At 42.1% G+C, this 27,538-nt stretch overlaps 1 protein-coding gene across 2 annotated transcripts; it reads left to right on the forward strand.

The window, feature by feature from the left end:
- The first annotated feature begins 2,284 nt into the window (after positions 1-2,284).
- DRAM1 (DNA damage regulated autophagy modulator 1) lies at positions 2,285-27,538 on the forward strand. 2 transcript variants are annotated; one of them, XM_017893470.1, is made up of 7 exons: positions 2,302-2,355; positions 3,502-3,625; positions 6,033-6,175; positions 12,670-12,847; positions 18,218-18,276; positions 24,148-24,240; positions 25,149-27,538. In XM_017893470.1, exons 3-7 carry the CDS (start codon positions 6,044-6,046, stop codon positions 25,191-25,193), a joined length of 507 nt encoding a protein of 168 aa, XP_017748959.1. In that variant the 5' UTR covers positions 2,302-2,355; positions 3,502-3,625; positions 6,033-6,043; the 3' UTR covers positions 25,194-27,538. The 2 variants fall into 2 exon arrangements, with proteins under 2 accessions (XP_017748958.1, XP_017748959.1); XM_017893469.1 differs by lacking the exon at positions 3,502-3,625 and having other exon boundaries at positions 2,285-2,355.

The raw sequence follows: 27,538 nt of genomic DNA on the forward strand, positions 1-27,538 counted from the left end.
GAGAAGGAGTCTTACTCTGTCACCCAGGGCTGGAGTGCAGTGGCACGATCTTGGCTCACTGAAACCTCCGCCCTCTGAGTTCAAGCAATTCTCCTGCCTCAGCTTCCCGAGTAGCTGGGATTACAGGCATCAGCCATTGTGCCCAGCTAATTTTTTGTATGTTTAGTAGAGATGGGATTTCACCATGTTGGCCAGGCTGGTCTTGAACTCCTGACCTCGTGATCCACCCGCCTCAGCCTCCCATAGTGCTGGGATTACAGGTGTGAGCCTCCCTACCCGACCATAAGGGAGGCTATTAACTTCTTTTTCTTTTTTTTTGAGACAGAATCTTGCTCTGTTGCCCAGGCTGGAGTGCAATGGCGCAGTCTTGGCTCACTGCAACGTCTACCTCCTGGGTTCAAGTGATTCTCCTGTCTCAGCCTTCTAAGTAGCTGGGATTACAGGCACCCGCCACCATGCTCAACTAATTTTTGTATTTTTTGGTAGAGACGGGGTTTCACCATGTTGGTCAGGCTGGTCTCGAACTCCTGATCACAGGTGACCCACCCGCCTCGACCTCCCGAAGTGCTGGGATTACACACGTGAGCCACTATGCCCAGCCCTATTAACTTTTTTATACTCTAGTTTAAATGTGAAGTGTTAGCAAAACTTAAAAAGTTCCTGCTTTCTACACACACAGGCTCCTTGTGGAATTCTTCAAACACTTACAAGTGCATCATTTTCAACGTGATCAGTTTTTCAATACTTAGATTTCAGAGCTGTTTACAAATGTAGAAACACTCGAAATAAGTACAAGTTGTTTCATGTTGGGAGCTCTTTTGCCATCAGTTTTAAAGTGAGCAGCCTGAAAATGAAAAAAGTTAAAGCTTGGCACTAATAGAAAATAGAACATGTTGGCCGGACATGGTGGCTGGCACCTGTAATCCCAGCACTTTGGGAGGTTGAGGCGAGACGATTGCTTGAGCTCAGGATTTCAAAACCAGCCTGGGGAACTTAGCGAAACCCTGTCTGTAAAAAATAAAAAAAAGAACATGTCAAACAATATTTTCCAACTCATTTAATTAATTGAAAGACTGTACCTGAAAAATGTTTTACAGAAACCCTTTTGTGTTAAAATAATTTACCACAATTAATATACCCTAGATACCCTATTATTTCCATAAAGTATTCCTAGGGATCAATAATATTATTCAGTTGTTTTTTGTTGTTGTGGTTTTTTTTGTTTTGTTTTTGTTTTTTTGAGACAGAGTTTCGCTCTTGTTGCCCAGGCTGGAGTGCAATGGTGTGATCTCGGCTCACCGCAACCTCCGCCTCCTGGGTTCAAGTGATTCTCCTGCCTCAGCCTCCTGAGTAGCTGGGATTACAGGCATGTGCCACCATGGCCGGCTAATTTTGTAGTTTTAGTAGAGACTGGGCTTCTCCATGTTGGTCAGGCTGGTCTCAAACTTCTGACCTCAGGTGATCTGCCAGCCTTGGACTCCCAAAGTCCTGGGATTATAGGCATGAGCCACTGGCCCAGCCTCAGCTTTTTATCACAATATTTTCAGCAGATAACAAACTCTCAGTTATTAGAAAATAAAGTGATGTGTTTAAGTGTATTTAACATGCCAATATTAGAATTTTCAAACATGATTTTATTTTTATTTTATTTTATTTTTTTGAGACCAAGTCTCACTCTGTTGCCCAGGCTGGAATGCAGTGGCATGATCTCGGCTCGCTGTAACCTCTGCCTCCCTGGTTCAAGAGATTTTCCTTCCTCAGCCTCCCGAGTAGTTGGGACAACAGGTACCTGCCACCACACTGGGCTAAGTTTTGTACTTTTAGCAGAGATGGGGGTTTTACCATGTTGGCCAGGCTGGTCTTGAACTCCTGACCTCAGGTGATCCTCCCATCTCCACCTCCCAAAGTGTTGGGATTACAGGTGTGAGCCACTGCGCCTGGCCTCAAACATTATTTTAGATCATTTTTTTTTTCAAAGTGGTCACAATTCTTCACTGAGAATGAACACATGCAAGGTTAGTGGGTTTGATCATTTGAAAAATGGCAACACCATTCATTTTAAACACTTCCTGACTTTTACTATGGAACCTCTCATGGTGTAAAATACCTTTTAGATTTTCAGAGCCAAAATTAAAATACTTTAGGAAAAAATCAGGCCAAATCTTTGGAATTCAAAGTGACTGAACACCTAAAAGAAACACAATATAAAACTTGCCAATTACATGTCTTCCCAGAGGTCTGGACTGAATTTCTTTCTAATAATTTGGACATTTCTTCTCTTTGCCAGTGACACAGGAACAACACCTCCAGAGAGTGGTATTTTTGGATTTATGATAAACTTCTCTGCATTTCTTGGTAAGTACACAATAATTATTACAAATAATTGAAAAACTCACAATTCCAAGTGAAGTCAGATATGTCATTTTAGTTTGTGTATAATTTTTATTTTATTTTATTTAGTTTTTCTGAGACAAGGCTGGAGTGCAGTGGTGTGATCACGGCTGGCTGCAGCCTCAACCTCCCAGGCTCAAGCAATCCTCCCACCTCAGCCTCCGGAGTAGCTGGTACTACAGGCACATACCACCACGCCCAGCTAATTTTTTGTATTTTTTTTGTAGAGATGGGGTTTCACCATGTTGCCAGGCTGGCCTCAAACTCCTGGGCTTCAGTGATCCACCTGCCTTGCCTCTCAAAGTGCTGAAATTACAGGTGTGAGCCACTGCACATGGCCCTGTGTATAATTTTTTTAAAAGCACAACCTTTACAGCTAGATTTTTGTCCTACTTTGAGAAACTGAAGTGAAAAGATATAAAAAATTATGGCTTTATTAGAGAACGATACTTTAATGAGTAATTTGTAACAGGATTTGCTATAGGTGGTTTTAAATACCAAACTTCTGGAATGGATTTTAAGTGCAATTTGGTTTTTAAAAGTGTCGATTTATAGTCAAGACATTTATGTAAGCCAAAGACACCCAATGCGTAAGCTAAGTTTCTCAAAGCGTATTCTGAAGGCAAGCGGATGAAAAATCACCTGGAGCTCTGGTAAAGTGCAGGTTCCTGGGCCATGCTACTCAACCAGAACCTTTGGGAGTGTGGGTTCCTGAAGATGTGTTGTAAACAAGCACTCTAGGGGACTTGGATTCTCACTAAAGTTTGTGGACCGTTGACAAAGGCATTATCTTACCTGTTAGAGAAAGGGAACAGGTGGAGTAAGAATTAGTATAATTTTTCTTTTCAGTTCCTCAGATGTACCTGAGATGCAGTTGATAGGGTACAACCTTGTCATGAACCAATTAATGTAATGCACATTAATTACAATTATTGTACAATAAAGCTCAGTCTTCTATAAGGTGATCCAAGTATATAGATATTAGATGTGGGATATTAGATGTGGGGCTTTTCTCTTAGTCCTTCTATAATCTCCCCCCATGGAAAAATCATGTGTTTGCCAAGGGCCTATCTTTTAACCATCGCTTTCTGTTCTTCTCTACTGGTACAGCGTGGGAAGGGACAGTGATGCTGACCCTACTTAGTGACTTGGCATTTTTGAAATCTGTTCATGCTACTTGGTAGCGGGAAAGTTTCACCGCATCACCATTTGTAGTCCTCCTAAAGTTTTGGAGGTGAGCAAGGGGAAGTAGCAATATGGAGTCAACCCATCCCAGTGCCCTCTTACACCATCCTTGCCAAGAAACCAGACTTGGAAAACAGAGAGACTATTTTATCACAGCAAGTGATAAATACAGCTTTTGCTTCTGAATAAAGCAGAAGCTGACATAAGTATACTCATTTAAAATAGTCTATGTGAGCTCATGCCTGTAATTCTAGCATTTTGGGAGGCTGAAGCAGGATGATCTGTTGAGCCCAAAAATTCAAGACCAGCCTGGGCAATGTAGTCAGATCTTGTCTCTACAAACAGTTAAAACAAAAAAAAAAAAAAAAGAAGAAGAAGAAAGAAAGGAAGAAAAAAGAAATTAGCTGGGTGTGGTGATGTGTGCCTGTAGTCCCAGTTACTTGGGGGGATAAAGTGGGAGAATTGCCTGAGCCCAGGAGGTCAAGGCTGCAGTGAGCCGTGACTGTGCCACTGTACTCCCACCCAGGTCTCTGTCTCCAAAAAAAAAAAAAAGAAATTATGACAAGTTATTAGTTTTAGCCTGCTTTTTAAAAATTCAGGAATGGATACATTATGGCCATCATACTATGTAAATATATACACAATTACTTTATCCTTTCCACACATGCATGATATCCTTCGCAAGGATGTATTATCATTTATTTAATCAGTTCCCTATTGTCCAACATTTAGGCTATTTCTGGTATTTTGTAATTCTCATGTTGAAGTGAACATCTTTTAAATGTATCTTTGTATATTTGTGTAAATTTTTCTATAAGATACATTTGCTGAGTTAAAGGGAATACACATCTAAAATTATGATAGCTATTCATTTATTCAACATTTACTAAGTACATACTATATGATAGGGTTTGTGCTTGTTTATGACTTAGTGTTGAGGTTACAACAGCAAACAAAATGGACAAGGCCCCTGCTCTCATGGAGGCTACATTTTATTGCCAAATTACAACAAATGGTATTTGGTTAATTTACTAGCTATTTGGAAAAACATACCTTTACTATCCTCCTCACATCATACACAAAAACCAATTGCAATTTAATAAGCAAGCAAAACTATGCAATAATTAAATTACAGGAGAATATTTTTTAAACCTTGGAATAGAAACTTATACAAAACCTAGAAGAATTGACAGATAGGAGTAGATTAAAAATTAAAACTTCTAAATGATGAAAGATACAAGAAACAACGTTAAAAGGCAAACAGCAGAGCAGAAGAAAATTTGCAATATTTATAGCAGATAATAGACTAATGGACATAATGTGTAAAAAGTAACTACAAATTAGAAATCGACAAGCACGAGAGAAGAATAAAAAGAAAATTGTAAACATGCATTTCTCAGAAGAAGAAATGCAAATGAACAGTAGATATACTGAAAGTTGCTAAATCTCACTAATGATCAGAGAAATGCAAACGAACCCAATAAGTTGCATTTTCATTTATTAGATTGACAGTAATTAAAAAGGCAAAGGCATAAAAAATTGCTCGCAAATTCTGCTGGTGGGAGTCTAAATCGTTCACGGGCTGGAGCAATTTGGAGGTGTTTCTTTTTTTTTTCTCTTTTTTTTCTTTTTGAGACGGAATCTCGCTCTGTCGCCCAGGCTGGAGTGCAATGGCCGGATCTCAGGTCACTGCAAGCTCCGCCTCCCGGTTTTACGCCATTCTCCTGCCTCAGCCTCCCGAGTAGCTGGGACTACAGGCGCCCGCCACCTCGCCCGGCTAGTTTTTTGTATTTTTTAGTAGAGACGGGGTTTCACTGTGTTAACCAGGATGGTCTCGATCTCCTGACCTCGTGATCCGCCCGTCTCAGGCTCCCAAAGTGCTGGGATTACAGGCTTGAGCCACCGCGCCCTGGAGGTGTTTCTATTGTGCATGTTTTTTTGACCCAGTAATATTACTTCTAGGAACTGGTCTTTCAGAAACACCTGAAAGTGTGCCCAAAGATTTATATACAAGAATAGTCATTGAGTGTTGTTTGTAGCAGGAAAAACATGGAAACAATGTAAAAATTCATTCTTAGGAGAATGAGGAATAAATATAGTATCTCATACCATAGACCGTGATGAGACCCCTGAAAACAATGAAGTAGATCTGTTTGTACTTGCATGAAAAGATCTCCACGGTACATTGTTAAGTGGAAAAAGCAAGTCACAGAGTAATACATGTACTATAATAGCATTTACATGAAAAGGACAACAGCCAAGATATGTGTGTGTGTGTGTGTGTGTGTGTGTGTCCATGATGGGGAGAGAGTAAGATGGAGTCAGGAGGGACAGGGATGGGAAAGTGGGGAGACTTGCAATTGGTACATTTTAAAAAAGTGATACAAAGCCTCTTTTGTTTTTCATCCTAAAGAAATCAAATTATGAACATTCATCAAAGTTCTCTTCTTTTTCAGGCGCAGCCACGATGTATACAAGATATAAAATAGTAGAGAAGCAAAATCAAACCTGCTATTTCAGCACTCCTGTTTTTAACTTGGTGTCTTTAGTCCTTGGATTGGTGGGATGTTTCGGAATGGGCATTGTCGCCAATTTTCAGGTATAACCTGGAGCTTTTTCAGTTAGGAGGAGTGGTGGAGTGCATGTGTCTGAGGAGAGTAGCAGAAATGCAAGAGGCACATTTATGCCATTATAGCCATTAAATGCTTGATGAGTTTACAATAAATGGGTTAGTTTGCTCTTTAAAAACAAACCTTTAACATTTGGAAGTCAGGGCCAAGCGTGGTGACTCACACCTGTAATCCCAGCACTTTGGGAAGCCGAGTTTGATAATGAGGTCAGGGATTCAAGATGAGCCTAACCAACATGGTGAAACCCCATTTCTACTAAAAATACAAAATTAGCCAGGTGTGGTGGTGCATGCCTGTAATCCCAGCTACTCAGGAGGCTGAGGCAGGAGAATCATTTGAACCTGGGAGATGGAGGTTGCAGTGAGCCAAGATCGTGCCACTGCACTTGACAGAGCGAGACTCCATCTCAAAAAAAAAAAAAAAAAAAAAAAAGGCATTTGAAAGTGAGTTCTGGTACTTGGGGTACCAGAAGAGAAATGGGGTGCACATTTGCATATTTATGAGAGAGTGCATGATTCAGAGGAGGCCTTGGGCTTTGCATTGCTCCATGTTCTCACTGATGTGGTTTGATGTGCTGGGAGAGCTACTTCAGCTACTGTGATGATTTTATTAACAGTGTGAAAATATTTGTATGTGTTTACCAATTCTACCGTTTAAACCTCTGGTATTCAAAGAGAAGGCTCTCGGTGACATTTCCTTACATTTTTATGACAGTATGCATTTTGTTTTTCATAACAACAAACATTTATTGAAATTTTCCTGTGACACATGTTTATGAAAATATTCCATATTTTAACTCAGACAATTATAATAAACGCCTTGTAAGATAGGCACTATTATTTTCCCCATTTATCAATGGTAAAATGGAGGCCTAGAGAGGTTAATACTTTCCCAAGATTAGATGAATAATGCATGGCAGAGGTGGGCTTTGAATTGAAGTCACCTTGCTAGAGGCTGTGAGAGCTATCCTCAATGCCAACATGAAGAAATATCTGTGACAAAAAAAGCAAGTACACGATACATAGTTCTACCACCAGGAAGCACACACACAAAAAATATAAAAAGGAAGACCTAGAATTATATCATTTGTCTAGTACAGTGTGGTTATGGTTTAGGTGGGCTAGTATAGATATATCACTTTATCCTCTGAGTAACAACATCATAAGAGATACAGATGTCAGTTTTTAAACCGTGTAAGGGCTGACTTGAAGAAGAAAACTTCGGTGGTTAAATAATTTCAACTTTTGGTTCTCCTTAAGCCTTCAATGATGTGATTAAATCTTCACAAAAACCAGAAATAGAATCTTAACTTCTCAAGGAGCAAAGTGTTTGACTTGTCATTGTTCCGATAACTGTATCTTTACAACTTCCTTGTTTGGTATCCAGTAATTCATTTTCGTCATGCCAGGAGCAAACCAACTTGAGCCAACTCAGGAAGATTTTGAGATGTGAGGGCAAGAGAGAGTGTGACTTTTTTTTTTTTTTTTTTTTTTTTTGTAGAGACAGAGTCTCGCTCTGTCGCCCAGGCTAGAGTGTAGTGGTGCGATCTCGGTTCACTGCAACGTCCGCCCTGGGTTCAAGTGATTCTCATGCCTCAGCCTACCGAGTAGCTGGGATTACAGGCACCCACCACCATGTCCGGCTGATTTTTGTGTTTTTAGTAGAGATGGGGTTTCACCATGTTGGCCAGGCTGGTCTTGAACTCCCGGCCTCAAGTGATCTGCCTGCCTTGGCCTCCCAAAGTGTTGGGGTTACAGGCGTGAGCCACCGCACCCAGCCATGATGATTTTTGAGTTGCAATAAATCACATTTTTGAGAATTTCACAGATAATCTTTTCCCAAATGGGTGGGTGAGATGGCTACTTTTTGGTGTGTCCTCACTAACTTCTGTCAATACTTTATTTTCCCTCAGAAAGTTTTCTTTTTGAAATTCTGTCATTTGTGGCAACGTGGATGAACCTGGAGAACCTTATGCTCAGTGAAATAAGCCAGTCACAGAGGGACAAATACCGAATGCTGTCACTTATATGGGGAATCTAAGAAAATCAGACTTACAGAAGGAGAGAGTAGAATGGTGTTACAGGAGTGAAGAGGAAGATGAGGAGTGGGGAGGTATTGGTCAAAGGGTACCAAGTTTCAGACTGAATTAATAATTCTGGAGATCTATTATTGCACAACATGGTGACTATAGTTAATAATAATGTATATTTCAAAATTGCTAAAACAGTAGATTTTAAATGTTCTCATCACAAAAAAAAGAATAAGTATGTGAGGTGATTGATATTTTAATTACCTTGATTTAATCATTCCACAGTGTAAGCATACATCAAAACATCTACAGCCAGTTGTGGTGGCTCATGCCTGTAATCGCAGCACTTAGGGAAGCCGAGACAGGAGGATTGCTTTAGCCCAGGAGTTTGAGACTAGTCTGGGCAACATAGGGCAACAAAGGGATACCATGCCTCTGGAATCTCACACACACACACACACACCCCTATAAGCCTCATAAATATGAACAATTATTATTATTTTTTGAGATGGAGTCTCGCTCTGTCGCCCAGGCTGGAGTGCAGCTGCGCGATCTTGGCTCACTGCAGCCTCCGCCTCCCAAGTTCAAGCAAATATCCCTGCTTCAGCCTCCCAAGTAGCTGGTATTACAGGCACCTGGCACCATGCTTAGCTAATTTTTGTATTTTTTAGTTGAGATGGTGTTTTGCCATGTTGGCCGGGCATGTCTTGAACTCCTGACCTCAGGTGATCCACCCACCTCGGCCTCCCAAAGTGCTGAGAGGTGTGAGCCATTGCGCCTCGCCTATAAACAATTATTATTTGTCAATTAAAATAAAATTTTAAAGTTTCCTTTTAGAAAAGAAACTTTCCAAGGTTTAACCCTGTCAGTATTCATATATTCTTTTTTTTATGTGTTATTACCTTTTAAATTACCAAGAGAGTTTCTGAAAAGCAATCCAGAAAGAGTGCCGGGTTTTAACTTTATGGAAAATTCATGTCTGATCTAAAAATCATTTCTCTGATTTTTTGATTGATTGATTGATTGATTGAGAAAGGGTCTTGCTCTGTCACCTAAGCTGGAGTGCAATAGCACAATCATAGCTCACTGTAACCTCGAATGCTTAGAATAAACCTTGAATTCCTCCTGTCTCAGTCTCTTGAGTAACTGAGACTATGGGTGTGTCACCGTGCCCAGCTAATTTTTATTTTTACTTTTGTAGAGATGGGGTCTTGCTATGTTTCTGAGGCTGTTCTTAAACTCCTGGCCTCATGTGATCTTCCCATCTCCGCCTCCCAAAGTGTTGGGATTACAAGCACAAGCCACTGTACTCTGTCGTATTTTATTTTTCATATATAACTTCCCTGAATCTATATGCCCATGCTAGGAATCTTATTTATTTTTATTTTTTGAGACAGGGTCTTGATCTGTTGCTCAGGCTGGAGTGCAGTGGTGTGATCACGGCTGTCTGCAATCTCTGCCTTGTGAGCTCAAGCATCCTCCCACCTCAGCCTTCTGAGTAGCTAAAACTACAGGTTCATGCCATCACGCCCAGCTAATTTTTACAGTTTTTGTAGATTGTGACTGCCTCTTTTTTTCTTTTTTTTTCACTTATTTTTCTTGTATTTCACCACATTGCCCAGGTTGATCTTGAACTCCTGAGCTCAGTGATACACCTGCCTTGGCCTCCTGAAGTGATGAGATTATAGACATAAGTCACTGTGCCCAGTCTTTTATTTATTTTTATATTATTTTTTGAGACACGGTCTCACTTTGTTGCCGAGGCTAGAGTGCAGTAATGCTATCATAGCCCATTTCACCCTTGGTCTCCCAAGCTCGAGTGATTCTCCCACCTCAGCCTCCCAAGTAGCTGAGACTACAGGCATGCACCATCATGCCCGTCTGATTTTATTTATTTATTTATTTAGATATGGAGTCTCACACTGTCACCCAGACTGGAGTTCAGTGGTGCAGTCTTGGCTCGCTGCAGTCTCCATCTCCTGGGGTCCAGTAATTCTTCTGCCTCAGTCTCCCTGGTAGCTGGGATTACAGGCATGCGCCAGCACGCCTGGCTAATTTTTGTATTTTTAGTAGAGACAGAGTTTCACCATGTTGACCACCCTAGTCTCAAAGTCCTGAACTTGTAATCCACCTGCCTCAGCCTCCCAAAGTGCTGGGATTACAGGTGTGAGCCATCATGCCTAGCCATGATTTTTTTATTTTAGTGGAGATGAATACTTGCTATGTTGCCCACGCTGGTCTCACATTCCTGAGCTCAAGCAATCCTCCTTCCTTGGCTTCCCAAAGTGTTGAGATTACAGGCGTGAACCACAGTACCTGGCCCATGCAAGGTATCTTAGGTATACAGAAACTATATGATGTGTAGAAGAGTCAGTGCAGTCATATTTGAATATAACACAAATCATGTAATAAATTTCTCCCCTTATTTCCAGGTTTGATACTAGGAAATATATTTCCTTAGAAATAAGTTAAAATGTCTTTTTTTTTTTTTTCTGCACCTCCCTTTCTTATGTGGAGAATGCAAATTTAATATCAGTTCATTTGTGCTCCAGCTTGAGGTTGAACTGTCTGGATGGCAACCATTGTGGTGCTGGGGAAGCCCAGGTGGCCTAGGTCAGAGGGAAGCTGGGGGAAGAGTATGTTCACCGTGACCTGAGGCCAAGGGGTGGCCTGTGGCCAAAATCAGGCTCTCCTGGACAACACTTTAACTTACCCTTTGCAAAGCTTGCATTTTCAAGTTTAAGCCAAGACCCGGTGGTTCCCTCTAAATGTTACTCGCCTGGAAGGTTGGTGCCCAGTGCACACTTGAAAGGAGCCAAGGCCGGGTATGGTGGCTCATGCCTACAATCCCAGCACTTTGGAAGGCTGAGGTGGGTGGATCACCTGAGGTCAGAAGTTTGAGACTAGCCTGGCCAACATGGAGAAACCCTGTCTCCACCGAAAACAGAACAATTAGCTCAGCATGGTAGTGCATGCCTGTAATCCCAACAACTTGGGAGGCTGGGGCACGAGAATCGCTTGAACCCAGGAGGTGGAGGCTGCAATGAGCTGAGATCTTGTCACTGCACTCTAGCCTGGGTGACAGAGAAAGACTCTGTCTAAAAAAAAAAAAAAAAAAAAAGAGAGAAAGGAGCTGAAGGTGAGGTGCATTCTGAGTGTGTACAGGGTCTGCACCGACTTTCTGCCTAGACTGGCATAGGGGCTGCCTTCTGGTTGAAATGGCTGGTTACATGATGGTGGGGACACGGAACTTGTTTAGAAGCTGCCTTTGGAAAAAAAAATTAGCTGGAACTGGGCGTGGTGGCATGTGCCTGTAGTCCCAGCTACTTGCGAGGCTGAGGTGGGAGTATCCCTTGAGCTCAGGAATTCACAGATGCAGTGAGTTATGATCAGGCCACTGCACTCCCACCTAGGCAATAGAGTAAGACCCTGTCTCAACAGAAAAAGAAAAAAAAGAAGAAAAAGAACTGCCTCTGCGTAACGAAAGCAGCGGTTTTACTTAGATGGTGTGTTCATTTGAGGTGCCTTGGGAGGGATGAGTAGAGATTATCAGGGAGCAGGGAGCCTAAAAACCGCAAACCACCCTTGGTACCATCATGGAACGAGTCATGTATTTTTTTTTTTCAATCATATCATACCAAAGTTTACTGATTATATCAAACAAAAATCTCTGTAACGAAAAAGGCAGAGCTGAGTGCGGTGGCTCACACCTGTAATCCCAGCACTTTGGGAGGCCGAGGTTGGCGGATCATGAGGTCAGGAGTTTGAGACCAGCCCGGCCAACGTGGCGAAACCCCATCTCTACTAAAAATACAAAAATTAGCTGGGCGTGGTGGCAGGTGCCTATAATCCCAGCTACTTGGGAGGCTGAGGCAGGAGAATCACTGGAACCTGGGCTGCAGAGGTTGCAGTGAGCCGAGTTTGTGTCACTGCGTTCCAGTCTGGGCACCTAGAGTGAAACTCTGTCTCAGAAACAAAACAAAACAAAACAAAAAACGACGACAACCAAAGAAAATTGTATCTGACATGTATCCTATAATCTTCACTACAAACACGCAAGACGGAGATGATTATGCCTGTTTTTAGTTACAGAAATCGAGGCTTTGCAGTAAGGTCACAGAGCCTCATTGTGGAGTCAGGACTTTCAATCCATGTGTACCAGACCCCGAAGCCCACCATATTCAACCCTCCCACCTCTAAGGCAGACCTCCTTTCTTTGTCCCATGAGCCCAGGCTCGCTGTGGAACAACCAACTTTTTGGCATTAATTTCAGGACCTGGAAGGCTTTTCTTTTGGTAGTCAGACAGCCACATTTTCCAAGGAGTGGTGCATCTGTGATGACCAACGGCTCAAAGCAGCCCAGAGTGAGAGTGCTTGTGGCTCGATGTTGACAAACCTACCCAGAGTAACGCACATTTGTGACTTTTTCTCCAGGAGTTAGCTGTGCCAGTGGTTCATGACGGGGGCGCCCTTTTGGCCTTTGTCTGTGGTGTCGTGTACACGCTCCTACAGTCCATCATCTCTTACAAATCGTGTCCCCAGTGGAACAGTCTCTCGACATGCCACATACGGATGGCCATCTCTGCCGTTTCTTGCGCAGCTGTCGTCCCCAGTATCCTTTTTCACATTTGTGCCTTGTTAAAGGAATAAAACATTCAATGACACTTGTTAAAGAAGGGTGATGAAGACTCTGTAGGGACCACTGCAGTGGGGTCTGACAGAGGGGTAAAGAGATGGGGCTCGACTCTGAATACATCATTGTCAAGTGCGAATTTATAGCCAAGGAGTAGGATGAGGTCAGTGGATGGAAAAGTACTAAAAGGAAACCTCAAGATGAGGGGGATTCTGGTTAAACCAACCTAACAGGATTCTTGTTGAGTACTGGCCATGTGATCAGACATCACCTGGGAAGGGTGGAGGAGGAAGAACCCAATCAGATATTGAGTGTGATCAGATATCAGGGTGGGGGTTCCTTGCTAAACTGACTTAGCCAGGGGTTCTTTGCTAAAACTGGATCTTACAAGGAAGTGCACAGATGGACCTACCTAGGAGAAGTTTCAGGAGCTTGACTGAAGTTCGGCCAAGTAAAGGATCTTTGTCACAGTGTCTTAGCAAAGTTTGACACTTCCCTTCCCCACAACCAAAAAAAAAAAAAAAAAAAAAAAAAAAAAAAAGCAAAGGATAACAACCAAGTTTCCACATTTTTCAGAAACACAATTGGGATAAAAGTATAGATCAAGCTGGGTGCGGTGGCTTACGCCTGTAATCTCAGCACTTTGGGAAGCTGAGGTGGGTGGATCACCTGAGGTTGAGAGTTCAAGACCAGCCTGACCAACATGGAGAAACCTTGTCTCTACTAAAAATACAAAATTAGCCAGGTATGGTGGCGCATGCCTGTAATCCCAGCTACTTGGGAGGCAGAGGCAGGAGAATCCCTTGAACCTGGGAGGCGGAGGTTGAGGTGAGCCGAGATCACGCCATTGCACTCCAGCCTGGGCAACAGGAGCGAAACTCTGTCTCAAAAAAAAAAAAAGTGCAGATCATTAAGAAAATGTCTCAACATTGTCTAGTTAGATCAAAAGTCTCTTTGGGGGGAAGAATGGTGTGAAAGAAGGGTGGAAAATGTAGGAACACTTCAGTTTCTGTTTACTTTCCTTCTCACAGGGCCAGTTTCATGAGCCATATGAAAATATTTATTTTTCTTTGTAGTGCTTGGCTAAAGACACCAAATATTGATATTGTACTCAAAGTAATAGCCCCACAAAGTCCCTCAAGGCTAAACTCTTCCCCCTCCCTGCATGTAGGTGGCAAGACAGTTTGATTTACTCATTCATGTGAAGAGATTTTTAAAAACCTCTAGATCACTTATTACTGAGTAAATTAAAATGTTTAGACTTTTTATAGTCACTAATTTCATTTTCAAAATGAAATCCATTTTATTTTCTAACTCAGCAATCTGAAAGGAAATGAAAATACAAATTTAGCATGCTTGTAGATTCTGATTTAGAGGAAATGAAAGCTTTTTCTTTCTTTCCCTTTTTCTTTTCTTTAATGAAGTACTTAACAAAGAAAAAAAGCCATGGTCTTAAAGAGTTGCAGAATTCCCCATCTTTCGAAATACCATCTGTAGTCATATCAGAGCAAGCTTCAGGGTCATTGAACGATGATGACTAATGTCAGATTGTAGGAAAATCGGAAATATGTTATCGGCGGGGATTTTGTTAGTCTGGGTTGAGTTACGGTATAAAGTGGGCAAGATGGAGTGAAAACACATCACTTGCTTCTAAATATTAAGCTTTGTGTTTCTTTTCTAAAATAGAAACTACAAAATGTGAAGTCTAAGCATGATTTTGGGCTTTTTCCATCTTGAGGAAAGACATTTTTAATTACAAAATTTCTAAGCACAGAGTAGCCGAATCCTAGTACCGAGAAATTTACGAACAAAATATGTACCCTTGTTCCTAAGATAGTTTCTTCTCAAATTCCTTGTCTTGCTTATAGATTAAAGGAACACTTTTTCTTTGAATATATCTCCTTCAACTTTTTATCTTATGTTAGTTGTAAAATTCATAATAGTGGTTGTAGTGTTACAAGCAAAGCTTCTTGATGCAGGAAAACCTCCCTTGCTTCCAACTTTGGAAACAGATCCCTAGATATCAAAGTCAGAGAGTTTTAGCAAAATAAGCATTTCAGGCCTTAGAGTTTCACTTACTAATAATTCTCATTTCTAGGAAGTTCTTTTTTTTTTTTTTTTNCAGGCTGGTCTCAAACTCATGAGCTCAGGCGATCTACCTGCCCCAGCCTCCCAAAGTACTGGGATTACAGGCATGAGCCACCGCGCCTGACCTCTAGGAAGTTCTTATTATGAGTCATGCCAACAGGAAGCAGCCCCACACAGAGACAGGTTATGACCCTATTTCAGATTAACTTGAATGAATTCATCCATACAAAAAGATCTTCTGTCTTAAACATTAGCGTGGTATTTATATTTCCTTACAAAGAATTTACAGCATCTTTAAATAGGTTGGGCGCGGTGGCTCACGCCTGTAATCCCAGCACTTTGGGAGGCCGAGGTGGGTAGATCACTTGAGGTCAGGAGTTCGAGACTAACCTGGCCAACATGGTGAAACTTCATCTCTACTAAAGATAGAAAATTAGCCAGGCATGGTGGCATGTGCCTGTAGTCCCAGCTACTTGGGAGGCTGAGGAAGGAGAATTGCTTGAACCAGGAGTGGGAGGTTACAGTGAGCCAAGATTGCACCACTGCACTCCAGTCCAGGTGACAGAGTGAGACTCCATCTCCAAAAAAAAAAAAAAAAAAAAAAAAAAAAAAAAATGAAAGCATCTTTAAAATGTCCTGGTTTCTTCTTACTGCAGTATTTCTGTGTAATAGCCTCATTCGACTACCGAAGAAACCGAGGCACTGAGTGAGGCAGACATTAGAATCCTGCTTCTAAACCTTTCGTGATGAATTATCTGTCTTGCCCCTGGCTTCTAAAGCTTCTGAAAGCCTTCACAGAAGTCACCAACAGCATAAAGTCCAGGTTCCTCTGCATGAGACCCATGATCTGAGACCTCCTATTTCTTCATCCTTGTTTTTACGGCTTTTCCCTCAGGCTTGGCTGTTTCTTGTCCTCTGTTCTTACCCAGTCTCTACTTGGCTGGATTATCCTCCTCCACTTTGTCTTGCTAAAGCTGTTGGTTCAACATGGTACCCACGTGTGGCTTTTGCATACTTGAAATGTGGCTAATCCCGATTGAGATGTGTCCTAAGTGTAAAACATATACCTGATTTCAAGGATTTGCTAAGAAAAAGAAGTAAAATATCTCAATAATTCTTTATATTATTACACATTGAAATGATATCATCAGTGATATTATTTGATATATTGAGTTAAATAAGATGTATGTTGCTTATCAATATATAAGATATGTTTTACATATTATGTATACCTTATATTGACAATACTTTTATATGTTGTGTTAGATGAGATATATTATTAAAATTAAGTTAGGGGCCAGGCATGGTGGCTCATGCCTGTAATCCCAGCATTTTGGGAGGCCGAGGTGTGTGGATCATTTGAGGTCAGGAGTTCGAGACCAGCCTGGCCAACATGGTGGAACCCCATCTCTACTAAAAATAGAGAAACTAGCCAGGCATGGTGGCAGGCACCTGTAATCCCAGCTACTTGGGAGGCTGAGGCAGGAGAATCACTTGAACCCAGGAGGTGGAGGTTGCAGGTGAGCTGAGATTACGCCACTGTACTCCAGCCTGAGCGACAGAGTGAGACTCCATCTCAAAAATAAATAAATAAATAAGGATATTAGAAAATTTAAAATTACACATATTTCTGTGGGATGGTGCTGCTCTAGAGAGCTCCTTAAACTTCATAACTGACATTAAGTTTCACTGAATGAGGCTTTCTCCCATTCCATTCTGAATTAATAATTTTCCCTTAGAGTCATTGCTGTACCCAGTTCTTTTCTCTCTAGCTTGGCACATTCCCTGGGTCTGTTCCAACAAAGTTGTGATGTTTCTGAGAGCTAAGACCAAGTTTTCCCTCCTCCCACCCCCAGACCAGAATGGTACCTTGTGCACTGAAGATGGAACTAAGAATAAATAAATGAAAGAATTAAGAGACTTTTAAACTATTACAAACAGACGTGAGGTAAAGAAATGATCAGAGAATCTTCTGTGCTCTCTACTTCCTTTATTTTGAGAATCAGAAACATTAAACTCTGCACAATTTGCGCGGCGTGGGAGTTAAGAGAGATGACGCTGACTCTGAATTCAGAGGAGGCTCTAAACTTTGCTTGGCTCAACCCTTTGAATTTCTAATATTTTGTAGACTTTTTAGAGCATCCCCTTTCCCTCTAGCTTTCTCTTTTGCATTCTAAGTTCAATCAAAATGGTTATCACTGCCTTTGTGCAGAAAGTATTGCCCGTGGAGGATAGGAGCCTTAGCCCCTGGCATTATTAGGCTGGACTATAGGTGTGTGTCAGTCATCCCTGAGGTCTGATATGGGCGAATCTCTTTGATTTGCCAGATCTTTGGGCCAGGAAGGAAGGGCTCACCTTATACCCAATTAACCAACGGAAGTCTGTTTTTTAAAGATAATACTTTGAATTTCTGTAGCTTATTTTTGTATACGAGCCTTGGCACTTTGGAATTTAAAATTTTCCTTAAAGCTGTTACCTTGGAAATACTATTTTAGGCCAGGCACAGTGGCTCACGCCTGTAATCCCAGCACTTTGGGAGGCCAAGGTGGGCGGATCACGTGAGGTCAGGAGTTCAAGACCAGCCCGACCAACATGGTGAAACACCGTCTCTAATAAAAATACAAAAAAATTAGCCAGGCATGGTAGTGGGTGCCTGTAATCCTAACAATTCAGGAGGCTGAGGCAGGAGAATGCTTGAACCCGGGAGGCAAAGGTTGCAGTGAGCCGAGATTGCGCCATTGTACTCCAGCCTGGGTGACAGAGTGAGACTCCATCTCAAAAAAAAAAAAAAAGGAAAATAGTATTTTAGGGAAAAGTATTTTATTCAGTGGGAAGTACTCAAAAAGAACCATCTTGGACTGCTGCGTCAGTCATTTTGACCAAATTTAAACAGCTAGTTTAAGTGGGAAGATCCAGAAACATGCAGGGTGGTGCAAAATGTAGCCTCAAAGTTTAATAAATTTTACTATACACACTGGAAAACTATTGCGAAGGTATTTCCATGTTGTGATTTAACTCTCATCATTGAATTTAAAGTTTGAGTTTATAAGAAGCTAATATAACTGGTTTGATGGTAGAAGTGTTGGTATTAACATTTTAATTGATGATAGAAATGTTGGTATTAACATTTGGTATCATAAATCATATCACATAAATGTTGGTATCACTGTATAATGATTATATTATTGGGAGAATAATCTAGTCTTAACATTAAAGGAACTGTTGTGTGCTGTAGTTTCCTTAACTGTTTTCCTTTTTCAGTGATTGTCTGTGCTTCACTAATTTCCATAACCAAGCTGGAGTGGAATCCAAGAGAAAAGGTAACATTTAAGTTGTTGTGAAGGTGGCTGTTGGATGTGGTTGTGTGAGGTTGTGGCCAGGCTAGATCTAGGGAAAATCACTGCCATTTTTTAGAACAAGTTGCAAAATGTGAAGTAAACATGGTATGTAATCAATTTACTGTCCAATCATTTGGCAGTATGTAGTAATTAGCTATCAGGGTAATTCCAAATGCTTTCTGGAATTATATTCAAAATTTTGGGTTTCTAATTTTTTTTTTTTTTTTTTTTTTTTTTTTTTTTTTTTTTTTTTTGAGACAGAGTCTTGCTCTGTTGCCCAGGCTGGAGTGCAGTGGTGCAATCTTGGCTCACTGCAACCTCTGCCTCCCAGGCTCAAGCGATTCTCCTGCCTCAGTCTCCCAAGTAGGTGGGACTACAGGCGCCCGCCACCAGGCCCAGCTAATTTTTGGTTTTGTTTTTTTCTGAGACAGCTCTGACACCCAGGCTGGAGTGAAGTGGTGTGATCTCATCTCACTGCAACCTTTGCCTCCTGGGTTTAAGCGATTCTTGTGCCTTAGCCTCCTGGTGGGCTGGGACCACGGGCGTGTGCCACTATGCCTGGCTAATTTTTGTATTTTTAGTAGAGACAGGGTTTTTCCCATGTTGGCCAGGCTGGTTTGGAGCTCCTGGCCTCAAGTGATCCTCCCACCTCGACCTCCCAAAGTGCTGGGATTATAGGCATGACCCACCGCACCCAGCCCTCTAATTTCTTTCTTTTCTTTCTTTTTCTTTTTATTTTTTTTTTTGAGACAGAGTCTCGCTCTGCCACCCAGGCTGGAGTGCAGTGGCACAATCTCGGCTCACTGCAAGCTTTGCCTCCCGGGTTCACGCCATTCTCCTGCCTAAGCCTCCCGAGTAGCTGGGACTACAGGCGCCTGCCACCACCCCCAGCTAATTTTTTGTATTTTTAGTAGGGACAGGGTTTCACCGTGTTAGCCAGGATGGTCTCGATCTCCTGATCTCGGGATCCGCCTGCCTCAGCCTCCCAAAGTGCTGGGATTACAAGCGTGAGCTACCGCACCTGGCCTCTAATTTCTTTCTTAAACACTTCAATTATTTATCCTTAGTAAAAGAGGGTAGAGGGACAGTGTGAATGAAGGTGTTTGGTGACCAAAGGGAGTGTGAAATGTTAAGTAGAGAGGATGATACCAGCTCCCGTGTGGTGTATAGTTCATTTCAGGATAGAGTGAGAAATCGCTGTAGCCAGGGATAACTGTGCAAGGGTGTAGTGGCTGTAAGAGGCAGGCAGAGAGGCTTGTACTTGACATAGGTGACCAGAGTAAGATTTTGAAGACTTTTTTTTTGTGAGACGGAGTTTCACCCTTGTTGCCCAGGCTGGAGCGCAATGGCGTAATCTTGGCTCACTGCAACCTCTGCCTCTCGGGTTCAAGCAGTTCTCCTGTCTTTGCCTCCCAAGTAGCTGGGATTACAGGCACACGCCACCATGCCCAGCTAGTTTTTGTATTTTTAGTAGAGACCAGGTTTCATGAAATGTGTTAACCAGGATGGTCTCGATCTCTGCCCTCGTGATCCCCCCGCCTTGGTCTCCCAAAGTGCTGGGATTACAGGCGTGAGCCACTACGCCTGACCTGAAGTCTTTTGAACAGTAAAGCAAATAGAAAGGGTATTGTCAGATGAGCGTGAGACAGAAGCAATGCCTGGGATGGCTTGGAGAGCTTGGCATTAGGAAGGCAAGGAGAAGGCAGTTCTACTAGTTCACATTTCAAATAGGGGAAATCTGATGGGTGTTGGCAAATGACTAACACAAGAATGAAGTGGCATGATGAATCAAAGATGACTTCTAATTTTTTATCTTAGGTGAACCAAAGAATTTATTCCCTTGACCAGAGATAAGGTCCCTAACAGGGATAAATAATTTAGTAGGTGGAAGTGGATGAGTTTGGTTAGAATTGATGACTCTGAGGATATCATGAGATATCAAGGTTAGAAACATGGGCCTAGGCCAGGCGCTGTGGTTCATGCCTGTAATTCCAGCACTTTGGGAGGCTGAGGCAGGAGGATTGCTTGAGTCCAGGAGATCAAGACCAGTCAGGGTAACACAGTAAGACCCTGTCTCTATAAAAATTAGCCAGGCATTGTGGCACACGTCTAGTCCCAGCTACTTGGGAAGCTGAGGTGGAAGGATCGCTTACACCCAGGTGGTCCTAGACTTCTGGTGGGACTGGGAGTAGTCAGAGTGTAGGGTAGAGCTGTTAGAGTGTGGGGTAGACCAGGACTTTTTGGACCAAGCATCATAACACATGGAACCAAAAGTATGACATTGAGATCAACTCATTCTATTAGATACCTGTAGTATGGGTTCATCTAGATGCCTTATAGGAGAATCAAAGATGCCCCAGGAAAGAAGAGAGTTAGTGAGAGACCAACAGAAGATTCTTTCTCTCAAGGATCAGGCGGAAGAATACCTCCAGCAAAGGAGAAGTAAAAGGATCATGGACCAGCGAGAAGAACTAGACTTGTGTTGTATGGTAGACCTCATTGATGAGTCCCTACCACACACAAGACTGAAAGATTATAGAGGGCAGGGTGGCCACGGGATAGAGGATCCTGAGGGATTTTATAGTTCAGGGGGCCAACAGCCAGTTGTCAGTGGCTAAATGTAATACTTTGAAGAATAAAAAAATGCTGAACTGGACTTCAGACAGCACAATGTGGAAATGCAGAAGCTTTTATAGCAATTAATCCTAATGATGGAATGAGAGGACATACGATCCCAGAGACTAAGGGAAGGACATTTTTCAAAGGCAAGGGAAGTGGCTAACCATGACATATGCAGCTGAACAGCCTTTAGGAATGAAGTCCCTCAATTTGGGCAATAAGGGAGTCAGTGATGTTTGTCAGAAACTAGTTTCAGTAAAACGCCAAGGTTAGAAGCCAATGGCAAGAAGTTAAATAGTGAGAGGGATGGTTCATTCATTCAGCTGTCAACCAAATGTTTATTGAGTCCTGTTGTGGACTGGAGGTAAGAGTAAAGGAGAAACACCAGGGTGGCTAGAGGGGACAGCAGGATTTCCAAAGAAGGAGAACTCTGGCAGGTGATGGAAGCCTGCCAAGACAAGAGAGAGACAGAAGATGGTGAGGAAGAGAATGATGCAGACAAGAGATCAAATAGTGCTTCTTGGCTGGTCACAGTGGCTTATGCCTGTAATCCCAGCACTTTGGGAGGCCGAAGCAGGTGGATCACTTGAGGTCAGAGTTCAAGACTAGCCTGGCCAATAGGGTGAAACCCTGTCTCTACTAAAAAAAAAAAAGAAAAAAAAAATTAGACAGGTGTGGTGGCACACATCTGTAGTCCCAGCTACTTGGGAGGCTGAGGCAGGAGAATCGCTTGTGCCCAGGAGTTGGAGAGTTGGAGGTTGCAGTGAGCCGAGGTCATGCTAATGCTCTCCAGCCTGAGCAACAAGAGTGAGACTCCATCTCAAGAAAAAAAAAAAAAAGGAAAGGAAAAGATTTAAAAAGGGCTTCTTTAAAATGTAACCTTAAAATGGTCAAATTAGCCAATAGGTTAGACCTAGACAAAAGGCAGGTTTTTTTGTTATTTGTTTTTTTCTTACATGTGGGGAATGATGTAGCCCCATCATGGGAAGGGGGTTCAGTTCCTCTTTCCGTTGGTGAGAACCTCTTTCCGAAAGTGAGAGCGCATAGCGGAGCAGCTCAGGTGTACTTTACTTTTCAGCCACTCGGGGGAGACCTTCTACCACAAACCCGCTGCTGGGCAGGGCTTATCGAAGTTTATTTCCAGGCAGTTAAAAATCTGTTATATTCCACTTCCTATCTTAAAAATGTGAAAAGTACATGGTTTTCTGTTCACTCCATAAATGACTGTGCCACTCTTGCATTCCCTTCTGTTCCTAATAAAAAAAAAAAATCCCTTTACATTAATTCACTGAATAATCATTTAGGTACTGCCCCAGACTTCTGTGTAGTGCTTTACAACTTTCACAGCGCATTTATGTGCAGTGACTTACTTGGTGGTGGTGGTGGGGGGGGTGATAATTATAATATCACTGTCTCATTTCACATAGCAAGGATATTAGGGCTTTGCCTGCATTCAGGATTCTTGGTTCCATGTACTTTCATTAATATCACACTTAAGAAATTCCCCCCAAAGTTCTGCCTTTATTTTTAGAAGCCATCTTCCTTGTTCAGGAATAATACGGGATGGGGCAGGTCCCCTGGTACTGGTACCAAAAGGAGGAAGCCTCTGTTCTCTACCTCCTACTGTAGGCTGGTCAGGTTCTCCTCGCTGTGACCTAGCATGAGAACAGTGGGTGGATGTGACCATGACAAGGAGAGTGAAGAGTGATGCTTGGAGGGCTTGGTGTTGCCTCCACTAAATCTGTCTGGATGAAAACAGGATCAAAGAAAACAACTGTCAACCATAGAACTGCCCTGTGATCCAGCACGTTACTCACCCTTGTAGCCTACAGCAGTTTGGGGTAGAGCAGCAGTGGGATCAGCCCTCAAGGGCACGTGCCAAGGGCAGAGCAGCCCATGTAGACAGCTTCGGAGGGCATGGGGGTGTAGGGAGTTAGGGGTAGCTCCTCGTTTCAGCAGAGCAGAAAGCGATGTAGGAAATCAGAGAGGGCACACTGATAGTTCCCAGGCCTCATCTGGCATGTGAGCTAACATCAGAATGCAGACGTGCATTTTTGACTTAACACTTTATTTATTTTTATTTTGTTATTATTATTTTTTTGAGATAGAGTCTCGCTCTGTCACCCAGGTTGGAGTAGAGTGACGCAATCATGATTCACTGCAACATCTATACCCCAGGCTCAAGTGATCCTCCCAGTTCAGCCTCCCGAGTAGCTGGGACTGCAGGCACGGGCCACCACGCCCAGCTAATTATTTTTTGTCTTGTTATGTTGCCCAGGCTGTTTTCAAACTCCTGGGCTCAAGTGATCCTCCTGCCTCAGCCTTCCCAAGTCCTGACATTACAGGTGTGAGCCACTGCAACAGAGTTTCAAAATTAGTTTCCAGCACTGAAAAATCAGGAGATATCACACACAGACACACACACAGTGTTTTGTTTTGTTTTTTAAACCTCTTTGAAAGCAGCACTAGTGTATTATTTTCCTATGGAATTGAGCTGATGAGGCGTGGGCTCCCTAACTTCCCTCTCTTTTCACAACCACAAGTTTTATTTATTATTGCTAATTTTCTGGCCTCCATAGGCAACTGAGTTTGGACCATCTGACTGAAGCCATTCTCCTTGGCTTCCATTCTCTCATTCTTGACTCCAAGAAGATATGCAGTTAACATGTGGATGTCCATTATTAGCAGTTTCTTTGTAGCTGTATTTACCTTAGGATGTTAAGCAGAACTATTTTCTGAATGATCATTTCTATATAAACAGGGAAACACAAAACCTAGGGGACTAGTTGGCCAGGTTCACCTAGATGTGTACACACATTCTCTGGAGCAACTGCGAGAGTGCTTGTCAAGCATGGCCCTTACATTTAGGGATTCTCAGCGAAGGGAGACCAAGTCATGCCTTGTATGGAAAGTTCTTTCTTCTGTTGAGTCCAAATTTGCTTCCCAGTCTCAGCCATTTTGTAGTCCTTAGTCTGCCTTCTGAAATGACAAACTAATCTTAAAACGAGAGTTTGTGGGAGCCAGAAAGAACTTTGGAATATCTGCCTTCGCATTCTCAGTGGGCAGGTGCCCTGACACTTAGTAACGTGGTTGTGCTTACCTTTTATCCTCAAAGTTCTGACTTATGCTCACTGGACAGCTTTTTCCTTTGGTTGAACCTCCTCATTGTATTTCAGTATGTACATTAAAGGGAGTCTTTTAGGCTAAATTCTGTTTCTTTTTTATTCGCATTAGGATTATATATATCACGTAGTGAGTGCGATCTGTGAATGGACAGTGGCCTTTGGTTTTATTTTCTACTTCCTAACTTTCATCCAAGATTTCCAGGTAAGTGTTTATCAATTCAAATGTTTTAAATTGCTGACAATTAGGATTCGTAAACATTTGCAGAAGACATTTTGCATTTTTTAAAAGAGCACTTTCTTTTTATCTTTAATGTGTTTGACAAAAATATGTAAGGATTGTGCAACTTCATGTATTAGCTTCTTCCCAATGGGAGGCATCTTTAATAGCTCTCCCACCAATGAGATTTTCATATGTCCTCTGCTGTTTGATGTTAATAGTCATGTATCCTGCTTGTTTTCTTTTAGGAGGTCTCACTTACTAGTTCCAAATAATAGAATATCTTTTTTAAAAATAAAAGTATGCCAGATGCGGTGGTTCATGTCTGTAATCCCAGCACTTTGGGAGGCTTAGGCAGGCGGATCACCTGAGGTCGGGAGTTCGAGAGCAGCCCGACCAACATGGAGAAACCCCATCTCTACTAAAAATACAAAATTAGCTGGGAGTGGTGGCACATGCCTGTAATCCCAGCTACTCAGGAGGCTGAGGCAGGAGAATCGCCTGAACCCGGGAGGCGGAGGTTGCGGTGAGCCGAGATCATACCATTGCACTCCAGCCTGGGCAACAAGAGCGAGACTCTGTCTCAAAATAAATAAATAAATAAATAAATAAATAAAAAATAAAAGTGAGTTGTTCAAAAAATATTCCCAAAGCAGATAGAAGATGGGACTACATCAGATTTGTCCACAGGAAAAATCTTACATTTTGAGACAAGTGAATTATTAGCTCAAAGGATATAGAAAGCCAAGAAAATTGTTTAGGACCTGACTCAAGGATAGCACAAACCATAGTGAGATCATTCCTTAGGTGGTGCAAAGCTGTTGGAAATGTCATCGTCAACGCTGGGATTGTTTAACTTCTTTTAAACCTTTTTCTTTCATTTTTTAAAATAGAGTGTCACCCTAAGGATATCCACAGAAATCAATGGTGATATTTGAAGAAAGAAGAATTTGATCTCACTCAGTGAATGTTGCAGGACATTTCTAGAAGTGCTACAGAGGACAGACAGGGTTTTGAGGCCGCCCTGATTATTGGGATGCATCTGCAGCACATCCAGGACTTGAATTTCGCTAAGAGTTCCTAATAGTTGTACTATTTCTAAAGACGTGTTTCCTAGAGAATGTACAGCCTTATGACACTGTAGTGATGTTTTTATAATTTTCTAAGTAGTTTTTTTATATTAACAAATTCATATACAGAAAATATAAGGTGTTACAAAAAATGGAGAGCTCTTATTTTTGTACAGATTCTGTCTTTTTTTTATTTGTGTGCGATTTATGGAAATACATTAAATGAGTAATTTAGGTTCAGTACGTTTGTTACAAAGTAAAATTGGGATATTCATTTGTAAATTTTATTCTTAATGAATGAACTGTATATTTTTTTTATCATAAGAGCATTTATAAAATTCAATTTATAAAGATCATATACCGAAATCATAAAAATTTAGTTAATACATTAACACTGATACTGATTTTCAGCCGAACTAAGCAAAGTGCTTCAACTGAGAGGCCTTTATACCACCATGTACAGTAACTCTAAGTGAATATGAAGACCTTGGTTTTGAAATTCTGCCACCCACCTTGTTTCTCCCTGCTCATGAGGCCGCACCTTTTGCTCTTGCTGCTAACTGGCCGTTCGTAGTGGGTGTAATTACAGGTGGAACGGTTTTAGTAAGTCAGGTGAAAGCCACCCTGTATTGTTTTTGGCACAACTTGATATATAGTCTGACTCAGAACTGAAACTCACATCTCAAATTGATTTCATGCCAGTAAATGGGGCAAAGAGAATAAAGGCCCAAGAGCGAGACAAGGAGAAAGGGGCAGCCAAGAAGAACTTCTGGGTGCAGGGTGCTATTTGTATGCTCCTCCCTTTCATGCCTGTGACTGGATGTCCCTCAACACTAGGAAATATGAGTCAAGCCTGTTGTATTAAGCAAGAACTACAGACTCTATCTTTTCACCCAAATCATGAATGACCAATAAAAAGCAAATTATTCCAGAGGAGGAAGCAGCCCTTGAAATGTTACGGCTCAGGCCTGAAAGGTGAAGAGCAAGAATTCTGTCTTTCAAAGACCCTAGAGCATAAACCCATGTGTGGCCAAGTGGGTTCAGCCCTCAAGGGCACATGCCAAGGGCAGAGCAGCCCATGTAGACAGCTTCAGAGGGCATGGGGGTGTAGGAGTTGGGGGTAGCTCCTCATTAACGATTTGTTGGGCGAGTATAGGGGTGAGGCTCAGTGGCAGTCAGGTACCTCTGCAATGGCAAGCTGTCTCCCCTCTATGTGTTTCGCATATGTTATTAGAACACGTCCCACACCCCTACCACTGCCATGTAGGCCCTTAAATAAGGTTGAGTAGAGAAATCTGGCAATAAAAGGCAAACGTAAGCATGCGTTCTTTAAGATGCACCATAAATGGTTTTCTTTAAGTGAATGGAAGAGTTTGACAGAGAAACACCTTTGTAAGCAAACATTAAGAATGCTGGCTGGGTGTGGTGGCTCACACCTGTAATCCCAGCACTTTGGGAGGCCCAGGCAGGAGGATCGCTTGAGCCTGGGACTTTGATTCCAGACTGGGAAACATGGCAAAATCCCTACAACAAAAATACAAAAATTGGCCAGGTGTGGTGGCATGTGCCTGGAGTCCCAGTTACTTGGGAGGCTGAGGTGGGAGAATCACCTGAGCCCAGGAGGTTGAGGCTGCAGTGAGCCATGTCAGTGCACTCCAGTCTGGGCAACAGAGCAAGACCCTGTCTCAAATAAATAAATAAATAAATAGCATGCTAATCATTTCTGGGTTCACTGTGACTCGTTGTAATGCTGGGGATCCCCTTTGTAACACTGGAACTGAAAGACAGTGATGAATGCTATGTCAAGCATTCATTATTCTGAAGAGGAGGAGAAATGCCACATACCTTTCCCATGGGACCTGTGGTGGAATGAATCCATGGTTCTGCCTCACTTCGAGCAGACTTTTGTTCTCAGTACTCCTCACGATGGATTTTCAGGCTTCATTTTCACATCTCTCTGCACAATTAGATTGGGAGCTCCGTGAGGGCAGAGTATGTGCCTTGATCTTTATCTTTGTAATGCCACAATGAACACAGTGCCTCCTGGTACACTGTAGGTGCTTAAGAAATACTCACTGAATGCATGAATGAATGAAGGAATGAAGGAATGAAGGAATGACTAAGGATGTTTGTAGTGCTATAATATAGAATGGGATTTACTCTGCTTTACTAGTTAGTTTCTTAATAAACAAATAGTCTGCATCGCCTGGTAA

The sequence above is a fragment of the Rhinopithecus bieti genome, unplaced genomic scaffold (assembly GCF_001698545.2).
Source record: "Rhinopithecus bieti isolate Rb0 unplaced genomic scaffold, ASM169854v2 scaffold_23898, whole genome shotgun sequence".
NCBI classification, from domain to species: domain Eukaryota; kingdom Metazoa; phylum Chordata; class Mammalia; order Primates; family Cercopithecidae; genus Rhinopithecus; species Rhinopithecus bieti.